Genomic DNA, 21107 nt, shown 5'->3' on the forward strand with positions numbered 1-21107 from the left:
CAAGGTACAGTTTCTCCAGTTTGCATGAGGCCTCACTTTGGCAATGGAGAAGGCCCTGGATTAAAAGTTTGGTATGCGAATGGGAGAGGAGTTATAATGGTTAGCAACTAGGAGATCCAGCAGGCCTGGGTGGACTAAGCGTAAATATTTGGCAAAATGGTCACTTAGTCTTGCCAATGTGAAGGAGACTACATCAGGAGCACCAAATGAAGATGAGGTGTGAGAATGTACATATGAATCTCTGTCTTACCTGGATGGACTGCTGGGTCTCTTGAGGGAGGCGAGGGAGGTAGTGAAGGGGTTTCATCTCTTTTCCTTTCCTCTACTTCTTCCCCTCCCTCATCCCCGTCTCTATCCTAATACTGGAGAGCACCCATTCACATTTTACTCTTATCAACACCATTCTGTCCTTTAGTCTCCTTTTCATCTCTAGTCTTTGTCCACCCATCTGCCAATCACCCGCTCCCCCTCACCTGTATTCACCAATCATTTGCCAAGCTGCTCTGGACCTGCCCTCATTACATTTCTTGGTTACTTCTTGAAAAGTTACACATTGAGACAATGCACAAAACTATGCTGCCTATCCTTAATCAACCCCTATCCTTTCAAATACATGTATATCTTAGGTCTCAGAATCCTCTCCAGCAACTTTGCTGCCACAGATATTAGGCTTTTTGGTCTAGTTCCCATGGTTTTTTTTCAAATAGAAGCACATTGGCCAGTCTTCCAGCATCTCCGATGTCCAACAACGACTCATACATTTCAGCCAGGGCTCTTGCAATTTCTTGTATGTACCTGATCAGCTTTAGATTTGTCAACTTTCATAGGCTTGAGAACATTCACTACCTCATCTACTTTAATAGAATAGTGAAAGACTTGAATAGAGTGGATGTGGAGAGGATGTTTCTACTGAGAGAGTCTAGGACTAGAGGTCATAACTTCAGAATTAAAGGACGTTCTTTTACGAAAGAGATGGGGAAATTTTTATTTAGTCAGGGTGGCAAATCTGTGGAATTCTTTGCCACAGAAGACTGTGGAGGTCAAGTCAGTGGATATTTTTAAGACAAGAGATACATATATTCTTGATTAGTACGGGCGTCAGAGGATTTGGGGCGAAGGCAGGAGAATGGGGTTAGGAGATGGAGATAGATCAGCCATGATTGAATGGTGGAGTGGACTTGATTTAAAATTTTAAGTTTTAAAGTTAAAATCCCCTATGACAACTTTATTAGTCTTTCAGCTGTCTGCAATCTCCCGACATATTTGGTCCTTTAATTTGAGGGCCTCTACTAGTGCAATCCTAACAAAGTGATCGTCCTTTTTATTTGCCAGCTCCATTCCTATAGCCTCATTGGACAATCCTTCAATCATGTCATCTCAAATTACTGCCATGATGTCCTCCTTCATCAATAAAGCAACTCTCCTCTTTTAGCCCCACTTCTAGAATCACCTGCAGCACCAGAACCCTGGAACACTGCCAGTCCTGTCCCTCACTTTGGCAGGTTTGTGCAATGGCCATTACATCCCTATTCAATCTGAGTACATCCATCTGAAGAAGGTTCTCGACCCAAAATGTCATCTATCCATATTCTCCAAAGATGCTGCTTGACTTGCTGAGTTCAACATTGTGTCCTTTATGTATTAACCAGCATCTGCAGTTCTTTGTTTCTCCATCCCATGTGTCAGATCTTTTACATGAAATAAGTGCAATTTAATCTAACAGATCTTCCTTGCTCCTTGCTATGCTCATGCCTGTCCTGATTAATGAGCTTGGCGTCATTGACTTCTGTATCGACTTCCAGCCTCCCATCTGCTTCACCACTTGTCCCCCTACCAATCTAGTTTAAACTCTCCCCAAATCACACTTGCAAAGTTGTTCGGAGACATCCTGGACACTGGAACCAGGGAGGCAACACTGTATCCTGGAATCCTATTTGTGGCCAAAGAATTTCTTGTCCATCCCCTAACTCATGAGACTCATATTACAATTGCTCTATCCGACTTCACCCTTCCCTGTGCCCCAGAACCAGGCCTCGTGTCACAGATCTGGCTGCTGCTCTGCTCTCCTCTTATCAGTCAGCCGCTCCCTGCAACAATATCTAAAAGACTATACTGTCTGAGAGCAATGCTCACAGGAGATTACTGCACTCCCTGCCTAGTCCCTTTCACAGCTATAATTTCTACATGGTGAAACCAAAATGTATAAAAATGGCCTTTAATAAAATCTGACAATGTGCAGTTTAACGTGATTTTTTTCTATTACATATCTCAAATTGTGGAGTACAGAGGCAAATAAATAAATGATGGGCCTGTCCCAAACATTATGGAGGGCATTGTATTTCAGCTCATCAGTTGCTGTGGTTTCACCTCAAACCTTTGCACTTTAATGATTACTAGAGTCAACTTTGAGCAGCAAAGGCGTTCAAAATTCTGTATGGATTGTATTGCAATATAACCTGGATTTCTCATAGCATTTTCTGTTGATTTGTAAAGAAACTACTTATTGTTCTTCAGACATGGTGTTATTTCAAACCTGCTCAATAATGAAAAAACCTTCACGCTCAATTTCGTTTTATTTTGAAACATGTTGCCACAATCCCAGTTGAGTCAGTCATAAATACAAACTTTTTCATGGAGCTATAGGTCTTATGCCTGCAATTACCACCCGAGGTCACCCCATGGTTAAGACTATTGGTCCAAATACAGAGGAGGACATATTCCTGGTCATAATTTAATCCAGGTTGTATTTCAGCAGCTTTCCCATCCCCTAGCACAGCATTATAAAATTGAAGCAATGGGCGAGTTAAATTTAATTGAACAATGAGTTTATTATGATTTGTAATTTATCAGTTAAAAAGTTAGCTGCATCTATAAACTTGGCACCACCAATTCTAATCTCCACTCCTCGTCATCATTTGTCAACATTTTGGCTGAGCAATTTTAAAGTTTCACCAGCATAAGGATTGCAATACATCATGATTTTAAAAAAAAATCAGGGCAATAAATGTTGCCTCACCAACAGCAAATACTCCTCAACAAAGAAACAACTCTCTCCATTCCGAGTTATACACTCTAAATTTAATTGCACGATATGAAATCTGCCTAAGATTTTCTAGAAAGTTGTTAAATAATCCTATTGGGTATTAAAATCAATAGGCTCTTTTGTTATTGAACTGAATTATTTTGTTAATTCTTAAGTCTATGTCAACTTTAACTTCTTTCTAATGCAAATTCCAATTTCAAAAAAGATAATTACAACAAATTTTGATAGAACTGTTCCACTGAAAGCAGAAATATTATACTAATAAAGAAATTGCACGTACATCATTCCTTACATGATCCATTTACAATTTTAATTTCCAGTGCTCCAATTGTACATAGACAAAAAACCGCTGCACAAACTCAGCAGATTGAGCATCTGTGGAAGGAACTGGACAGGTGATGTTTCAGGTCTCAAAACATGGTCTGATCATCTTTCCACTGATGCTGCCAAGCCCACTGAGTTCTTCCAGCAGTTCATTTTGGTTCAAGGCTCCAGCATTTGTAGTCTCTGTGTGAGTACATTTATAAGGCTGGTACCAATAAAAGGGCTACAAAATGTAATACATTTAAAAACAAAAAATAATAGTTGTTGATAATTTGAAATGAAAAGATAAAGCTGGGATTACTTCTGTGGTTGTATCTGTGGAATGGAAAATAGATTTAATACTTTAAATCACTGCCTTTTCCCCTTGAAGCTGCCTGACCTGCCAAATACCTCCAGTATGTTGTGTTTTCACTTGAAGAGTTTAAGCAGTCTACCAAGTATCAGTTTCAAGATTTATCAATCTAATAAACAGCTTGCAGATTAGAAACTCTTAGGCATTCAACTATTTTGAGTTAATTCTTTAAAAAATAGACTGGTTAAAACAGGGCAAAGGAGAAAAAAAATTAGGGGGGACGTTAAGTGAAAAAGATGGGAAAGGCAGATCAAACGAAAATAGTCGCAACACTGATTTATTTTCATTTATTTACGAACATAATTTTTGAGGGACAACAGTATCTCTCTTCTCTCTGTACATGCAACTGTAGAAAATAACATTTGTTTTGCAAGAACTCATACAGCTAGTGACAGTACTGCAGCAGCGCACTGCCAAACAATATGTACACGTAACCTAAATTGTACAAAAAAATTACATCGTTACATCACCGATGGCATGTTTGCCACTGCTTTCTTTAAAAAAAAAAAACATTCTACACAGTTTACTATTACAAAGAGGAGAGTGTGAACTTAATATTATTTACAGTTATGTACAAGGTCTCATATAGATGCAAGAACATTTACACATCTGAGACTTCACTCCATATACCACAGATGTCAGAATAAGAAAAAAAAGGTTTATCGCCCTTTGCTTCGAGGTGTGCAAAATTTTTGGACTATCATTGTTGGTCACCTTAAAATATTAGTCTGGGTAATTGACACAGTGCTGGGCTTTTTTTAAATTTCAAAGTACTCTAGTAGTGTTCTTTAAGCTTGGAACCAGGTCCTAATTTTGAGGGGCCAAGTAAAGAATATAATATTCTAATTTTACATTTAAAAAAATATTTCTAAAGCTGTTTATCCATTGTCTATAGGTGATATTAACAACTTTGTGACATTTGCTGGTTTTGAAGGATACATACACATATGGCTCTGCAATCCACACATTTACAAAACTTAAGTTGCTTATATAAATACAGACAAAAATATTAGTGTTTTGTAATATCACAGAAGATTCATTATTTCTTTCTGTAATGATTCAGTAATTCTCAGAAGCGATCATGAGATACCAGAAAGTGGTAACATTAAAACAACCAAAAATCTTTCCACCTTGCTTTTTAATTTTATACCAAACTGACTTCAAACTTCCTGCAACATAAAATAATTAATGCCATTCTTCAGTCTATAACCCACGTTATTGCAACTACTAGGATTTGAACAATTCGCAATAGACCACTGCAACAGAATGCATGTTTATTTTGTATTTAAATGTCAAAAATAGTTGTTTTAAATGTGATCTTGCAACTATAGGCACGGATATAAATAGGACTTGAAATTTTACTTAAGCTTATATAATCTATTATGAGGGGAATAGCTAATAATTATGGGAAAATTAAGGTAATGAATAAAGAAAGTAATACTACAGCTTAGTTGAATATGATAGTGGTATTTCTCACTTTACCTTTCTTAAATCAAGATAAAATAGTAAAATCCTTTTGAATATTGCCTTTTGTAATAGGAAAATGGCAGTACCGTGACAGAGACCCATTGTTTAAAACTGAGTGACCATGACAGGAAATACAAGCTTTTTGCACATCTCTGCAAGGAACAATTTTCCATTCTTTATGAACAGGTATCATTTTAGTGATATAGTAGGGCTCAAACAATTTTTGTAATTAGCATAAATTTTGTAATTATTCTTTGTTACATTGCATCATTCTCATTCTGTGCCCAACCTTAAATATATTATTGTGATAGTGACATTATACATTCCCTACAAGCACTGTGACACTGCATGCAATATTCACAGACCAATGGTACAAAAGACTTCAGATTTAAGAATGTCACAAATTGTTAGATAATTCCAAAATGGAATACAGTGCACACCAGAAGGAAGGGGGGGGGGGGAGACACATTCTTCTTAGGAAAGTTCAACTGTTCATAGGGAAACAGGAAGGAACACTAAAGGAGCTATTTCAGGTTTCTGCAATAAGTAGTGGCTGATATGTGAATTAACTTGCCAGATTCCTGCAAATTCTGTCAGTTTGTAAGCAAGCAATAAAATAGTGTGTTTTTTTTAAAAAGAGGTGATGCCAAAAAAAAGTGCTGGATTTTAGGCACTACGCTATTAAATCTTTGACACATACTCAACTCCTCAAAAAGGGAAAGATTATTTAGAAAAAGGGTAAGTAGTGAAGCATACATAAATCTAAACATTGCTAAATTAAATATTGTGGGATTGACCAATTATTTGATCCACAATCTGGAGTCATTCATCAGATGCATTTTTCTGGGACTGGTATGGGAATACCACAAATTATGGAAATGTCACAATCAGACCAATATTTACTGAAGTCCTGCAACCCTTAGTTTAGTTGCACTGCATCCCATGGCTATAAAAGATATTTTAATAAATCGTCAGTCTATTGAGTATCATTCATCTGTTTGTTAGTAATTAAATATGGATATATCTCCACTGTTTGAGCCCTACCTTCAAAGATCCAGTTGACAAAAATGGTATACAATGCACGCAGTTCAACTGCTAACATTACAAAGAAAACGTGTGCCTGATTTACAATACATTTACTCTCCAAAAAATAGTACAACTAATCAAAATACAGTACAGAACAGGAACCGGACTCTGAAGTTAGTGTAAACAATCAGATTTTTTTGCTGAACTTTTATATTCATTTTTCTATTCAATAATAATTACCCAGATAAAATTTCAACAATTTCCAGGCACCAACTGAAGGACATTCTGCATATGTAGGTTTCTGAAAACTTACCAATGAGCCATCATAGTAATCAGGTAGTTCAAAACACATAATTGTACTATTTTCATAGTAAGAAATAAAATAATGCCCTTGCTAAACCTAAAAAGGTTGGAATTTACAATACCGCATACCAAAAAGCCAATGTGCATAGCGCTCAATGCAGCTTTCCATTAAAGGATCCTTTGACAGAAATAACCAGGTCCATATTAAGTTACCATAATGTGAGCACCTTTGAGGATTCTGTCTTCTACAAAACTGAATGATTAAACTGCTATGACTTAAAACATTAACAAAACGCCATAGAATGTGCTACTCTTCACTTTGAATAAACTGAAATAATTGGCCAGTCTTGAAATCTGCAAAATATCAAACAGATTTTTAAAAGAATAAATGCAATTTAAATATGTGAAGGATAATTGGTGTCTTGGTACACTTTTGCAACAGTTGAAAAATAGTCATGAACCCACTGATTATAATGTTAGCTCACCTATTTAAAAACAATTACGATAATTAAAATGCAACTGTAATAAAACAGCCTACAGCTATTGTATAACAGTGCAGTAGCAGCAGTGGTGAACTTAATGGAGGACAACATATATCTGATAGTTGCTTTGCTATTTTATATAGTTGTCGAGTACTTTTGAATGAACATTAAGCTGTTCTTCAAACTTCTTATTGGATACACATTTTAATTTCTATCGTAAATATTTAGTTTAATTGCAAAAGAAAGCCCACTCAATTGTGGATTCAGTGGAGTCAGAATTTGAGAAGTAGGCCTGGTGATTTTATACAACACTATTCTGTGAAATCTTATATTTAGATATTTAATGCCAAGTGACTAGATGAGAGGGTCCAACCTAGCTTGTGCTTCATAGAAACATATTCTTCACTGACCAACATCTATGGATTTTGCCTCTTCTGTTTTAACCATTAAAACAATCCAGCTATTGATCGCTCTTTGCATCAGAAAGTGCTTTTTTATTTTCATCCTAAACTTGCCTTTTACCAGTTTGTAAGATTAAGATTTACGATCTGGCTGTTATAATTCCATTCAAGAATTCACAGGGTGTGAAGAATGCAAGATTATTTTTAGATTTGGATGGGAACAAGTCATTTAACCTGAGTCAGAAGACAATTTTTACCTAATGAAAGCCAAAAATCTGAAGAATTTTACGTTGCCATCAGCTGTCTGAAATTGTGCCCCATTTTAATGTTTGAATTCCTATTGATATCAGCAAATAGAGATATGTCTTTGAAGAATGCTGATAGTAATTTACCAAATAACTGCACACTTGTTCTAGTTTTTTAAAAATAATGCTTCTTGATGATACAGTTTAGTGTCAATAAAATTTCCAAGGGAAAAAAACACCATTTACCATTGTTTTAGAGAGCATTTTAACTAGGACTGGTATTCTGATTTCTCGATATTTATTCTGTAAACAGCAATAAACAAAAGTGTAAATGGCCTAAATAGTGACAAATTTACTATTGGGTATGAATACAAACCAAATATTCTACACGTCTCAAAAGGCAGAAGTGGCATTACAAATGCCCAATGCCTACTTTTCACAAGTAAACTAACATGGCATTTGTCCTCAAAGTAATTTGTATACTGAATCAGAATCAGTGCTTCCTTTTAAATTTACTGTGCAGTAGTTTTACCTTTATGTAAACATGAAAAGATTTAGCAAATCAACTACACAATTGAATAATAAAAAGTTGAAGGAGCTACTCCACACTAGCAAATAGGTATAAAATTTTAAGTAACCAAATACATTTTTTTGCAGCCAAAACAAAAATCGATTCCACTGCGAAAATGTGACTTTCCAAGATTAAGCAATAAAACAATGAGCATTTCAATTTATTTGGCCCATTTTCCCAAATTGAAATGAAAGTGCCATCTAAAAAAAACCTGTACATTTGAGGATTTTTTTACATTTAGCTCTGAAGAATGATATTACAGTTTGAGTACTTATTTACAACTGTGCAGTAATGTGTGGCAACATAAATTATCTAAAGGCAGCCATTGCCATCACAGTACATTGGTTAATGTGTATAAAAAACTGTACAGAATTTAAGGGATTCCTTAAAAAACCCCATTTAGTATTGGCTCTGTAGTGTCAAGTGGTGCTCTCTACTTGAGAAGCAATGAATGCCCCAAAAAAATAACGGGATGGGTGGGGAAAGAGAAAAGAAGTAAAACACACTCAGTGGCCCTACCAAAATAAAACTGTGCTTCAACAGGGTTTGTCTGGACTTACTCGTTTGCAACAGTACAGATTGCAGTAGAGTCTGAGTCTCATGACCACTGTTGTATTCACAGTTCATGTAAAAGCCATTTGGGTATAATAGGCTGAATATTATTTTTTTCTAAAATAAAATGACTTAAAGCTCCAAAATCTTACCAGTTTGTCTTATAATAATTCAGAATGTACTTAAAAGTTCAACTTGTGACCTGATAACCCTGATCAATGAAGTTTGACCACACTATACACATTTGATCACCCAATTCAACGTGTCTGTTAATAAACAGATATATGCAATACTGTTACTCATTTTCCAACAAATCTTTAAAGTGAAGCTAAAATTATTGTTAATGCCAACATACATCACTAAATTGTCATTGCCTTCCTATCGCAAAAAAAAGTACATGATCAAGGGCATTGTGATGGCAGTTACCAGTTATGCTGAGTCCTACTGTTCTGCACTTCAATGTGGGCACACAACCTTTGGCCTGCAGCTTTCCGGTTGGTGTGCAGGCTGTAATTGCTTAAGTTTCATTATATCTGAACCACGACCTGTCTTGACATCCTTCTTCCCTGCAGAAGTGATATCTAAAATCTGTGAAAAGTGCAATTATAGTTTCAATGATGCTTCCTCCTCATGAAACAGGGAATCATTAGCAAGCAGCACTTAAGGATTTTAAAGAAAAAAAACCTTAAACTAATGTTCCTTTGGGAAGTATCCCACTTGTGCCACAAACGGTTATCAACCACATGCTATCACCGTCATGCTGGCAGAAGCACAAAGTCATCATTCACATCCACCATTGGCACATAGAAGGAAGGGACCTCAGTGACACACAGGGACTTGTGTCCAGCTGGGTCAAGCTCCTGCACTTTTAGCTGCCATTCCATTCGTTGTACTGCATTCAATGCAGCTGCTTCATGCTGCTGCCGCATTAGCAAACAGGTCTGTCAAGGAAAAAAATATTCAAAGAATTAGTAACTAAATATTTTTCAGCAAAAGGAAGTTCATCCCATCTTGTCATTATTTGAAAATAGAATCTTGGCTATAATAAACTGCATTGGAATTAATCGTTCAATCATAACTGCATTATTTTCCTGGTAAGTTATTTAGTGGTGGACTTTTAACCTCCAATGAAGTATTTTATTAGCTTGCTTTCAACATATTTTTGTCCAGCTGAGTTTCACATGTTTGCTCTGTAAACAGGGGAGGTTTCCCCGATGGGTTCCCCAAACAATCAGAATAATCTTTTTGGTCATTTGCAAGGAAACATACCATCAACATTTCACTTGCAATGCTTTTGTATTCCCCCTTTCATCTTTCAGAGAAATAACAAATTTCATCTGTATGCTTCCCAGTTCATTCTGGAAATGTGAGTGAAGCAAGGATCAAACTTGCCCCCCTCCAAATTGATAATGCCATAGCAATGCTCCATGTTCTTTATAAATTGAACACCTTTAAAAATACAACTCTTCCCAAAGTTAATGCTTGAAAACAAAAAGGTTTTTCAATATTTACCTTCATTTTAGGGGCGTAAATCACAAATTCTATATATCTGTATGGTTGCCTTCACTAATGCAAATATATTTCTCAAATCAATGGCTGAAAATTGAATAAAAGTCTTTTGTTTAGTAGTCACTAGCTTTCAAGAGCTATCTTATGACCCACTAATGCAGGGATTAGTTGCAGCACTGTTGTGGAACTGAGTTAGTACATCAGGACATAAAATAACCAAGGCATGTGAATCAAATTTTCATTTGTTCAGTTGATTTGATGAATTTATCAAATTCGGACTAGGTGATTAGGCTGGTCCAGATTAAAGGTTGTAATAAAGAATATGAGATTATGTACAAATAACCCCCTCCATCCGTAGAATGCTGAATATTTAAAAAGGATTATTACAAATTAACCATTCTTTATTTAGAGTGATCTAACACCACTTAATTTTCTTTATTGTGTTGTTTTCAACAGGTATGCATTTAATTCTTCATTTATTTAAATAACTTTCTGTAGAAGTTATTTAATTGAGTTTAGAATTCTTAATTCCAAAATGATTATTCTGTACTATCTAATCGACTGGTGTATTAAGGATTTCTAAAGTCAGAGAAACCTACTAGTGTAACTAACATGAGAATACTCATTGAAGAGAATAGAAAGTTACATTATATGTTGCATAAATTCAATTTTTTATGTTGCAATTGATGCTATATTATCAACCTTAAAATTCATAAATAAATGAAACATTTGTAATTGAATGCCAGCATTGTGCATCATACCTTCTTCTGATGGTCATTGAGCATAAATCTTAATCAAATCAATTTTCTTTGTTCAACAAGCTAAAACCCCACTTCAAATTGTAGTGTGCTTAAAATGTTAAATGTTCACAAGGACCAGCTGTAGATTTGCGGACTTAAAAAGCATAGAACGAGGTCATTTTTGCATAAATTGTTTTTGCAGATTTTACTGATGGCTTTACATTATAAAGATTTAAAAAATACCAAAGGTACATTTGTAGAAATCAGTATTTGAAATCATATGGTCCAACTAATTTTGTAATTTTTTTGTACTTATTTCCAAAAATCATGGTATATTATACAGCACAAAAATAGTTACCTTCATTCGGTCATATTTATCATCGACATCCTGTAGCCATGAAATAAACTGTCGGGCATTAAATCGATCCCTCACTGATGTCTTATTTTCATCCCCCTATATGAAAGCACCAGAAAAATTACAGAAGCCAGGGAATATTTAGTTCATGAATTAATGATAAAACGTTCAATAGACAATATTCTGTTAAAGATACAAAGTGCTGGTGTAACTAAGCGGATCAGGCAGCATCTCTGGAGAAGATGGATAGGTGATGTTTTGTGTCGAGACCCTTCAGACTGAGATCCTTGTACCTCAATATTCAGTTATACTTAGTGCCCTCCATAATGTTTGGGACAAAGACATATCATTTATTTATTTGCCTCTGTGCTCCACAATTTGAGATTTGCAATAGAAAATCGCATGTGGTTAAAGTGCACATTGTCAGATTTTATTAAAGGCCATTTTTATACATTTTGGTTTCACCATGTAGAAATTACAGCTGTGTTTATACATAGTCCCCCCATTTCAAGACACCATAATGTTTGGGACACATGGCTTCACAGGTGTTTGTAATTGCTCATGTGTTTTTAATTGCCTCCTTAATGCAGGTATAAGAGAGCTCTCAGCACCTAGTCTTTCCTCCAGACTTTCCATCATCTTTGGAAACTTTTATTGCTGTTTATCAACATGAGAACCAAAGTTGTGCCAATGAAAATCAAAGAAGTCATTATGAGACTGAGAAACAAGAATAAAACTGTTAGAGACACCAGCCAAACCTTAGGCTTACCAAAATCAATTGTTTGGAACATCATTAAGAAGAAAGAGAGCAATGGTGAGCTTACTAATCGCAAAGGGACTGGCAGGCCAAGGAAGAGCTCCACAGCTGATGACAGAAGAATTCTCTCTATAATAAAGAAAAATCCCCAAATACCTGTCCGACAGATTAGAAACACTATTCAGGAGTCTGGTGTGGATTTGTCACTGACCACTGTCCGCAGAAGACATGAACATAAATACAGAGGCTACACTGCAAGATGCAAATTATTGGTTGGCTGCAAAAATAGGATGGCCAGATTACAGTTTGCCAAGAAGTACTTGAAAGAGCAACCACAATTCCGGAAAAAGGTTGTGTGGATAGATGAGACGAAGATTAACTTATATCTGAGTGATGGCAAGAGCAAAGTATGGAGGACAGAAGGAACTGCCCAAGATCCAAAGCATACCACCTCATCTGTGAAACACGGTGGTGGGGGTGTTATGGCCTGGGCATGTATGGCTGCTGAAGGTACTGGCCCACTTATCTTCATTGATGAAACAACTGCCGACGGTAGTAGCATAATGAATTCTGAAGTGTATAGACACATCCTATCTGCTCAAGTTCAAATAAATGCCTCAATTGGCCGGCAGTTCATTCTACAGCAAGATAATGATCCCAAACATACTGCTAAAGCAACAAAGGAGTTTTTCAAAGCTAAAAAATGGTAAATTCTTGAGTGGCCAAATCAATCACCCGATCTGAACCCAATTCAGTATGCCTTTTAATACTGAAGAGAAAACTGAAGGGGCCTAGCCCCCAAAACAAGCATAAGCTAAAGATGGCTGCATTACAGGCCTGGCAGAGCATCACCAGAGAAGACACTCAGCAACTGGTGATGTCCATGAATCGCAGACTTCAAGCAGTCATTGCATGCAAAGGATATGCAACAAAATACTAAACAAGACTACTTTAATTTACATGACATTGCTGTGTCCCAAACATTATGGTGCCCTGAAATGGGGGGACTATGTGTAAACACTGCTGTAATTTCTACATGGTGAAACCAAAATGTATAAAAATGGCCTTTGATAAAATCTGACCATGTGCACTTTAACCACATGTGATTTTTTCTATTACAAATCTCAAATTGTGGAGTACAGAGGCAAATAAATAAATGATGGGTCTTTGTCCCAAACATTATGGAGGGCACTGTAATGATTTAAATTGCCAATTGTTCCAGTAGAAAGAAATCATTAAGATCAAAAGTACACTGTTATGGATATAAAGTATTATTTCAGTTTTTGCTCATAATGCAAAATGCTACACCAAGTGAGAAGACATGTCAATTTATAAAGTGAAATTTCAATGAGTAGAATAAGTCACAAAATAGAAATTTAAAAAAGAGTAATAGTCTTTATTTTGTTTACTGACCTGATTTTCTGATGGCATGTTGTACACCTCAGAATCAAGCAACATTGTGCAAGCACTGAATGGCACTGCTTGGTTTGCTATTGTTCTTGCTGCTCGACAATGCACTCGTAGAATTTCTTGTTCACATGAAACTATTAGCTTTTCCTGATGATGAAAGAAAATAATCTTTGCCTCAAACTCTTTAAAAAAATAATTTATCAATTAATCTGTTAATAGCTAACCTATAGATTCTAGCTCCAAAAATGTGAAGAAGAATTAATTAATACGGTTAACAACAAATGTAACTGAAAATCCCTATTTAATCCCTGGGACTAATTTATTTTTATAGATACTGATTTGTAGATCTCAACTCATTCAATTAAAGATATTAAAACAAATCATTTCAACGGAAGAACACGTTGAGCTTTCCTCCAATGGTAAATGCATCACACGTGTAGTGTGCTGGCTGTCCACAGGACAAGTCATTCGTTCAAGCTCTCAGCATGGTGACCGAGTGTGCACTGAGGCACACAGATAGCAGGAAACAGGGAATCATAATTTTGCATTTTATCTTTTCTCTGGACTTATCAGTTTTTGATGCTGGTACTATGTATCTGAACAGAATATTTAAAAAAACTCTCATCTGAATAAACAGATATTTCACATTTAATAAAATGCATGGTTGGTAGGTTGAGGAAAGAGGCCAAATGAATGAATTGTGAACAAAAAATAACAGACAATGAAAAATAGCAATAACACAAAAAGAACACACCTAAAATTATATAATTTCTTCTGTACTTGAACATTCAAAATTGGTAGCACAAACAACAGAGAATTTTACATTTCAGATACACCATTTTGGTGGTGCAATTGTACATAGGTTAGAACTTCTGGGTTATGTACTGTTTTTTAAATTTAATCTCTCATTTGCAGAAAGCACCCAAAACATACATTATTCTCTCAGCAACATATTAAATTGTGTGCTTTTTGTTCCAGAATGGAGCTTCAAGGCACCACCTTCAGAAGAGGAGAAAGTTTCTTCCAAATGAACCAAGGCAGGTGTTAAGAGTAATAAAAAGAACTTAAAGGACCAATTCTCCATAACGCTGAAGAAACAATGCAACTAGAAACCATACATCTCTTCCTTCTTGCAAGGTTAAGAATGCAGCATTTATCCACTTGCCATACGTGTTCTGTTTTCAGGTAGGAAGTAACTCTGAATATGTTGCTGAGACAGGAACGAATCTTAGGTTTATGATTTGTCCAATTCTTGTGCCTTTTTGAGCCCACTAAATTGTTAGGAACACCCCAATTTAAGTGGGATGAGGAGTAGGTTTGAGTGGCAAGTTGCGGGAGGAAGTGAGATGGACTCAGTTTAATTTTGAGATATCGCGCAGACCAATGATCTCTGGCCCACTGAGTCCGCGCCGACCAATGATCCCTGCACATTAACACCATCCTCCACACACTAGGGACAATTTTGCAATCATACCGAAGTCAATTAACCTACAAACCTGTATGTCTTTGGAGAGTGGGAATAAACAAGAACACCTGGAGAAAACCCAGACACGGCGGCACGGTAGCACAGCGGTAGAGTTGCTGCTTTACGGCGAATGCAGCGCCGGAGACTCAGGTTCGATCCTGACTACGGGTGCTGTACTGTAAGGAGTTTGTACGTTCTCCCCGTGACCTGCGTGGGTTTTCTCCGAGATCTTCGGTTTCCTCCCACACTCCAAAGACGTACAGGTAGGTAGGTTAATTGATTGGGTAAATGTAAAAATTGTCCCTAGTGTGTGTAGCATAGTGTTAGTGTGCGGGGATCACTGGGCGGTGCGGACTTGGTGGGCCGAAAAGGCCTGTTTCCGCGCTGTATCTGAAATATGAAAAATAATATAATACATCACGAAAAGAATGTATAAACTCTGTACAGGCAGCACCCATGGTCAGGATAGAACCCAGGTCTCTAGTGCTGGAGTAACTCAGCGGGACAGGCAGCAACTCCACCACTGCGCCACCATTGAGAACCATATAGAAGGCAATATAATGAACTGAGCAGTTCAGAAACAGAGAATATGGTTTGTGGAATGGGTTAATTCTGTTCTTCAGCATGCAAAATTGGTAGCGATGGCCTATACACATACATCATATAAAAGAATATAATTTACCCTTTCAATGCTATGTTGAAGACGCAATTTGCCACGCACAGCCTCTTGCTGCCTGAAAAGCTCCTTCAAAGGCTCACACAAGGATGGCGGTGGTGCAATCTAAGAAATTGAAACAATAAGTTATTTAAAACCCAAAACTTCTACATCCAAGTACGAAAACAGTAGATTTTTTTTAAAGTAGTCCACAAATATTACCAAATGTTTTCAAATATAACCTAAATGTTTGCGTAGGAAGGAACTGCAGATGCTGGTTTAAAACAAAGGTAGACACAAAATGCTGGAGTAACTCAGCGGGACAGGCAGCTTCTCTGGAGAGAAGGAATGGAAGATAGAGGGTCTTTACCCAAAACATCACCCATTCGTTCTCTCCAGAGATGCTGCCTGTCCTGCTGAGTTACTCCACTTTGTGTCTACCTAAACGTTAAGCTTCAGCTATGCAGAAAAATGGAACTGCATCACACCAAATGTCATACATCATGTATAATTTGTTTTCTCAAAATGGTGTTATTTAGAAAAAGATTAAAAGATTTATCAGATAAATTTATTCTACATCTAAATCATAACAATAGCAATTACAGGTAATTCAGCAGATGTCTATCACATGGCTAATATAGAATAATGTAGCATATTTACCATAACTTGACATTCAGTTTTCCTGTAAATTCCAGAGTATTAACAAAGTAGCAAATCCAGTTCTGTTCAATATTTCACTAAAAATGGTTCAAGTCAAGTCAAGTCAAGTCAATTTTATTTGTATAGCACATTTAAAAACAACCCACGTTGACCAAAGTGCTGTACATCTGGTTAGGTTCCAATGGGAAAAAAAAAAGAAACATACAGTAGCACGCAAACAGTTCACAGCGCCTCCTCAATGAGCCTCAAACGCTAGGGAGTAGAAATAGGTTTTGAGCCTGGACTTAAAGGAGTCGATGGAGGGGGGCAGTTCTGATGGGGAGAGGGATGCTGTTCCACAGTCTAGGAGCTGCAACCGCAAAAGCGCGGTCACCCCTGAGCTTAAGCCTAGACCGCGGGATAGTGAGCAGCCCCAAGTCGGCCGACCTGAGGGACCTGGAGTTAGAGAGGGGGGTTAGAAGATTTTTGATGTGGGGGGGGGGGGGGGGGGGTGTCCATTTAGGGCTTTATACGTGAATAGGAGGAGCTTGAAGTTGATTCTGTACCGTACAGGGAGCCAGTGGAGAGAGGCCAGAATCGGCGTGATGTGGTCCCTTTTACGGGTACCCGTCAGGAGTCTCGCTGCGGCGTTTTGGACCAGTTGCAGGCGGGACAGGGAAGATTGGCTGATCCCAGTGTATAGGGAGTTGCAGTAGTCTAGGCGGGAGGAAATGAAAGCGTGAATGATTTTTTCTGTGTCGTCGAATTGGAGGAAAGGTTTGATTTTAGCTATGGTTCGAAGTTGGAAGAAGCTGGCTTTTACCACAGCGTTGACTTGCTTATCAAATTTTAATGCAGAGTCAAATATCATGCCGAGGCTTTTGACATGCGGTTTGACTAGGCAGGATAGACTTCCAAGACTGCCTGTTATCAATTTGATGGAGTCGGGGGGGCCGAATAGGATGACCTCAGACTTGCTCTCATTTAATTGGAGGAAGTTCTGTGCCATCCAACATTTTATGTCCTCAAGGCAGTGTGAGAGGCTGTTTAAATTTGACTGGTTGTTGGGTTTCAGGGGGAGGTAAAGCTGAGTGTCATCGGCATAGCAGTGGAAAGAAATGCTGTGCCTTTGAATGATTTGGCCAAGGGGGAGCATGTATAGAGAGAAGAGAATGGGGCCTAGGATGGAGCCTTGTGGAACTCCGCAGGAGAGGCTAGCTGGAGCAGAGGAATAACTGCCTATGTTGATGGCGAAACTCCTATCTTTGAGGTACGAAGCGAACCAGCTCAGGGCAGTGCCATCAATGCCAACCGCGTACCGGAGACGGTCAATAAGGATGGTGTGGTCCACTGTATCGAACGCTGCGCTGAGGTCGAGAAGGAGCAGGATTGCACAGTCGCCGGTGTCGATGGCGAGAAGCAGTTCGTTGTGTACCTTCAACAAGGCAGACTCTGTGCTGTGGTGGGCTCTGAAACCTGACTGGAAACTTTCCAGGATGGTGTTTTGGTGCAGGTAGGGCACTAATTGGTTTAGAATTGCCTTTTTAAGGACTTTTGACAGGAATGGCAGTTTGGAAATGGGTCTGTAGTTGCTAGGCAAGGTGGGGTCTAGGTTAGGTTTTTTTCAGTAGGGGCTGGACCACCGCGTGCTTGAAACTGGTTGGAACAGTGCCAGTGGCCAGAGAACTGTTGATAATAGAGAGGATGCTGGGACCGGCTATTGCAATGACATCCTTCAGAAGGGCAGTGGGGGCAGGATCAAGGGGGCAGGTTGCTGGTTTCATAGCGGAGACAAGCTTTGCAAGGGAGGATAGAGTGACGGGTTGGAAGCAGTCCAATTTAGATGAACAGACTAGTGAGACAGCTAGTCACGGGTGGGAGGGGAAATGTTCATTCTAATGTTCTCAACTGTGTTGGTGAAAAATTTAGCGAATTCTTCGCACTTAGCAGGGGACCCAACTAAGCTGGTACTGGGGGCGGGACATATGACAGAGGTAATTGTTCTAAATAGGACCTTGGAGTTATGAGAGTTTTTGGAAATAAGGTCGGAGAAGTATTGTGCTCTAGCAGACTTTACTGCTTCCTGGTATTTGAGAAGATTGTTTCTCAGAATTTCGAAGGAAATTTGAAGCTTGTCACATTTCCACCTCCTTTCTGAAATCCAGGATGGAAGAGCAAGTGATATTAAATAAAGAGGCGAGATCCTCAGTGCTGAGATGGGGGGGAGAGGCCTCAATAGTGCAGATGTTGGGGGCAGCTGTGAGAGCCTCGGAGAATTTACTGGCAGTCAATGAATTTATGTCGCGGGAGTAGCGAACAGGGAGATGAGATTTTGCGGGAGATAAAGGCAGAGATGCGTCAAAAATGATAGCGCTGTGGTCCGATAGACAGGCTTCAGTAGTTTCAATGTTGTTGATTGGGAATCCGGACGATAACACTAGGTCGAGAGTATGGCCTAACTTGTGAGTGGGTCCCGTGGTGTGAAGAGTCAGATTGAAGGACTCAACCAGGTGCATAAATTCACTCACAAGAGGCTTAGTGGGACAGCAAACATGAATATTAAAGTCACCAAGAATCATGATCCGGTCAAATTTGGGCAAAATGCGAGAAATCAGATCAGCAAATTGGGTGATGAAGTCCTTATGCATTTTTGGTGGGCGATACACAAGAACAATTAAGAGGGGATAGGCTAGGCCTACTTTAATTAGTTGCACCTCGAAACTGGAGAAATGATCAGCGTTCAGGAGGCGGCAGTTGAAATGTTTCTTAAACACAGTGGCTAAGCCCCCACCGCGTCCGGAGAGCCTAGGCGAGGTGAAGAAGTTACAGTTATCAGGACAGAGTTCCACGAGTGGAGCAAGCTCACCAGGGTTAAGCCAGGTTTCTGTGAGCAGTAAGAAGTCCAATCCACGGGTGATGAAGAAGTCGTTGAGGATGAAGGTCTTGTTCTGTAGGGATCTTGCGTTGATCAGGGCCACTTTAGCAGGGACAGCAGGTGAGCTTCGGTCTGGTAGCGGCTCCCACGCCAGCGGGCGGAGGTTCAGGGAGACCACGCCGCTGCGCTTCACAGATGGCCTTGCTGGGAGCCCACGGGCCGGCAGTCCAGGGACCGGGATGATCAGTCGAAGAGCGGCATACCTGAGCTCGAGGGAGCGCCGGTGGATGGAGCAGTAAGGTCGACCAGGTCCGACTTCGCAGCGCTGGGCGAGGTAGGCCGCTGTTGGATGAGCGCGGGCGAGGTTTTTTAAATTTTCGAATGTTCCCGCGCGTTTACCCCGCCTCCTAGCGCGGTGCGTGCGGCGGTGGATATAAGGCTGGGCCCGCACATCTACCGGGAGTTGATCGAGGAGCGATCGCTGGAAGAAACTTTGTCCGGGACCTGGACTGAAGAAGTCGACGATGGAGGGTCGGATCAACAGGAGGGTTCGGCGGTCGTAAACCAAAGTGGCTCGAAGAACACTACGATCTCCAGGTGAGCGACGACAGTGGTGGTGAGCACCAGTTAAAGCTCCGGCTTGAGCTTCTGGATGCCTGCCACTTTCACATTCCCACTCCCACCTTGAATCTGTCTGTGACCTTTGGCACTGTTTTATGCAGGTTGGAGGAACAAGACCTCAGATTTCCATCTGGGCACACTGCAGCTGCATTACTCTGTATCTAATTGTGCAATTTCACGAGTGACATCCTTTTACATGGTGTCAGAAGTGGGAGGGCACCGTGTACCGTCGTACCCGCCAGCACCTGATGCTGGTAAACGAGCCTGCACCGCCTCCCGCGATCCCGTATTCACCTCCCGTCCAGTCCGCGGTGCCTGATGTGCCTCCTGCTCCGGTACATCCGCAGTCGCCCCAGCCACCTTCCCCTCCCTCGCCTGCGCGTGCATCGCTTCCCAGTCCTCCTCCTTCCCCTGGTTCCCCAGCCTCTGTACCCGCACCCGTTCATGCTGCCCCTTCGACCGGAGGGGATGGTGGGTTGCGCACCCGCTCTGGGAGAGTGGTCAGGCCGCCTGTCCGGTACGGTGTGTACGAGTAGTCTGCTTGTAGTTTGAGCCTAGCGCATGAGCCGTGGTCACTTTGTTTCCAAGAGGAAGGATGTAGATCAGTGCATGTTCCTTTAACATAGTGACCTCACCACTACTAACCACTCCCCATTGTCTCTGGTATAATTGTAACTTCCCCACCTCCAGCTCGCTCTCTAGTGCCAGTGATGACCACGGACAGCTAGGGCATAATGTATGTGTAGTGTCATTAATAAACTTATATAGTAAAAGACTCTGCCTACGAGTGGCATCCTTTTACATCACTCTCTCCGATCTACAAGCTGCAGACATTGCAAGCATGGACTTTTATTTTCTCCCATAGTTCTTGCAAAGCAAACTTATTCAAGTCAATTTTGATTTTGGATATCAAAACACAGCAACTTAATCTGGCTGTAGATAAACTAGAGGACTATGATTAAGACAACATGTTCTCACTTAATTTCTTGAACTCAGACTACACCTAGGCACTGGGTTATGTTTAAGGCATTTCTCCATAGAGAGGAAAAACCTCCGCAAACCTCTCAGAAACACAATGAATATTGTATTCCATCCTTATCAATCCGTTAGCATCTATGCTATTACCCTTCAGATAGCCATCGAGGCTGGAGAACTCCAAGCATAATTGATATTCTGCAATTCATATCCAACTCCTGGGGCCTGAGTACACAAGAATGTCTTTCAAGGCCAGCTATCCACCAGATGTGTAACAGCTATTGAGGCAGCAATGGGTCATATGTCCAGGACATGTTCTTGTTCTTGTTCATGTTCAGGA

General features: G+C 39.5%; 1 protein-coding gene across 2 annotated transcripts in view; it reads right to left on the reverse strand.

Moving 5' to 3' along the window:
* Nucleotides 1–3784: 3784 nt before the first annotated feature.
* Nucleotides 3785–21107, reverse strand: part of ankrd11 (ankyrin repeat domain 11) — a 132801-nt gene continuing 115478 nt past the window's right edge. For both annotated transcript variants that reach the window (XM_078400844.1, XM_078400845.1), the window contains exons 10-13: nt 15685–15783; nt 13541–13684; nt 11374–11469; nt 3785–9707 (exon numbers count right to left, since the gene is read on the reverse strand). In XM_078400844.1, the coding sequence (XP_078256970.1) occupies nt 9522–9707; nt 11374–11469; nt 13541–13684; nt 15685–15783 (525 nt within the window). In that variant the 3' untranslated portion in view covers nt 3785–9521. The remainder of the gene's footprint in view (nt 9708–11373; nt 11470–13540; nt 13685–15684; nt 15784–21107) is intronic.

The sequence above is a fragment of the Rhinoraja longicauda genome, chromosome 6 (assembly GCF_053455715.1).
Source record: "Rhinoraja longicauda isolate Sanriku21f chromosome 6, sRhiLon1.1, whole genome shotgun sequence".
Lineage (NCBI taxonomy): Eukaryota > Metazoa > Chordata > Chondrichthyes > Rajiformes > Arhynchobatidae > Rhinoraja > Rhinoraja longicauda.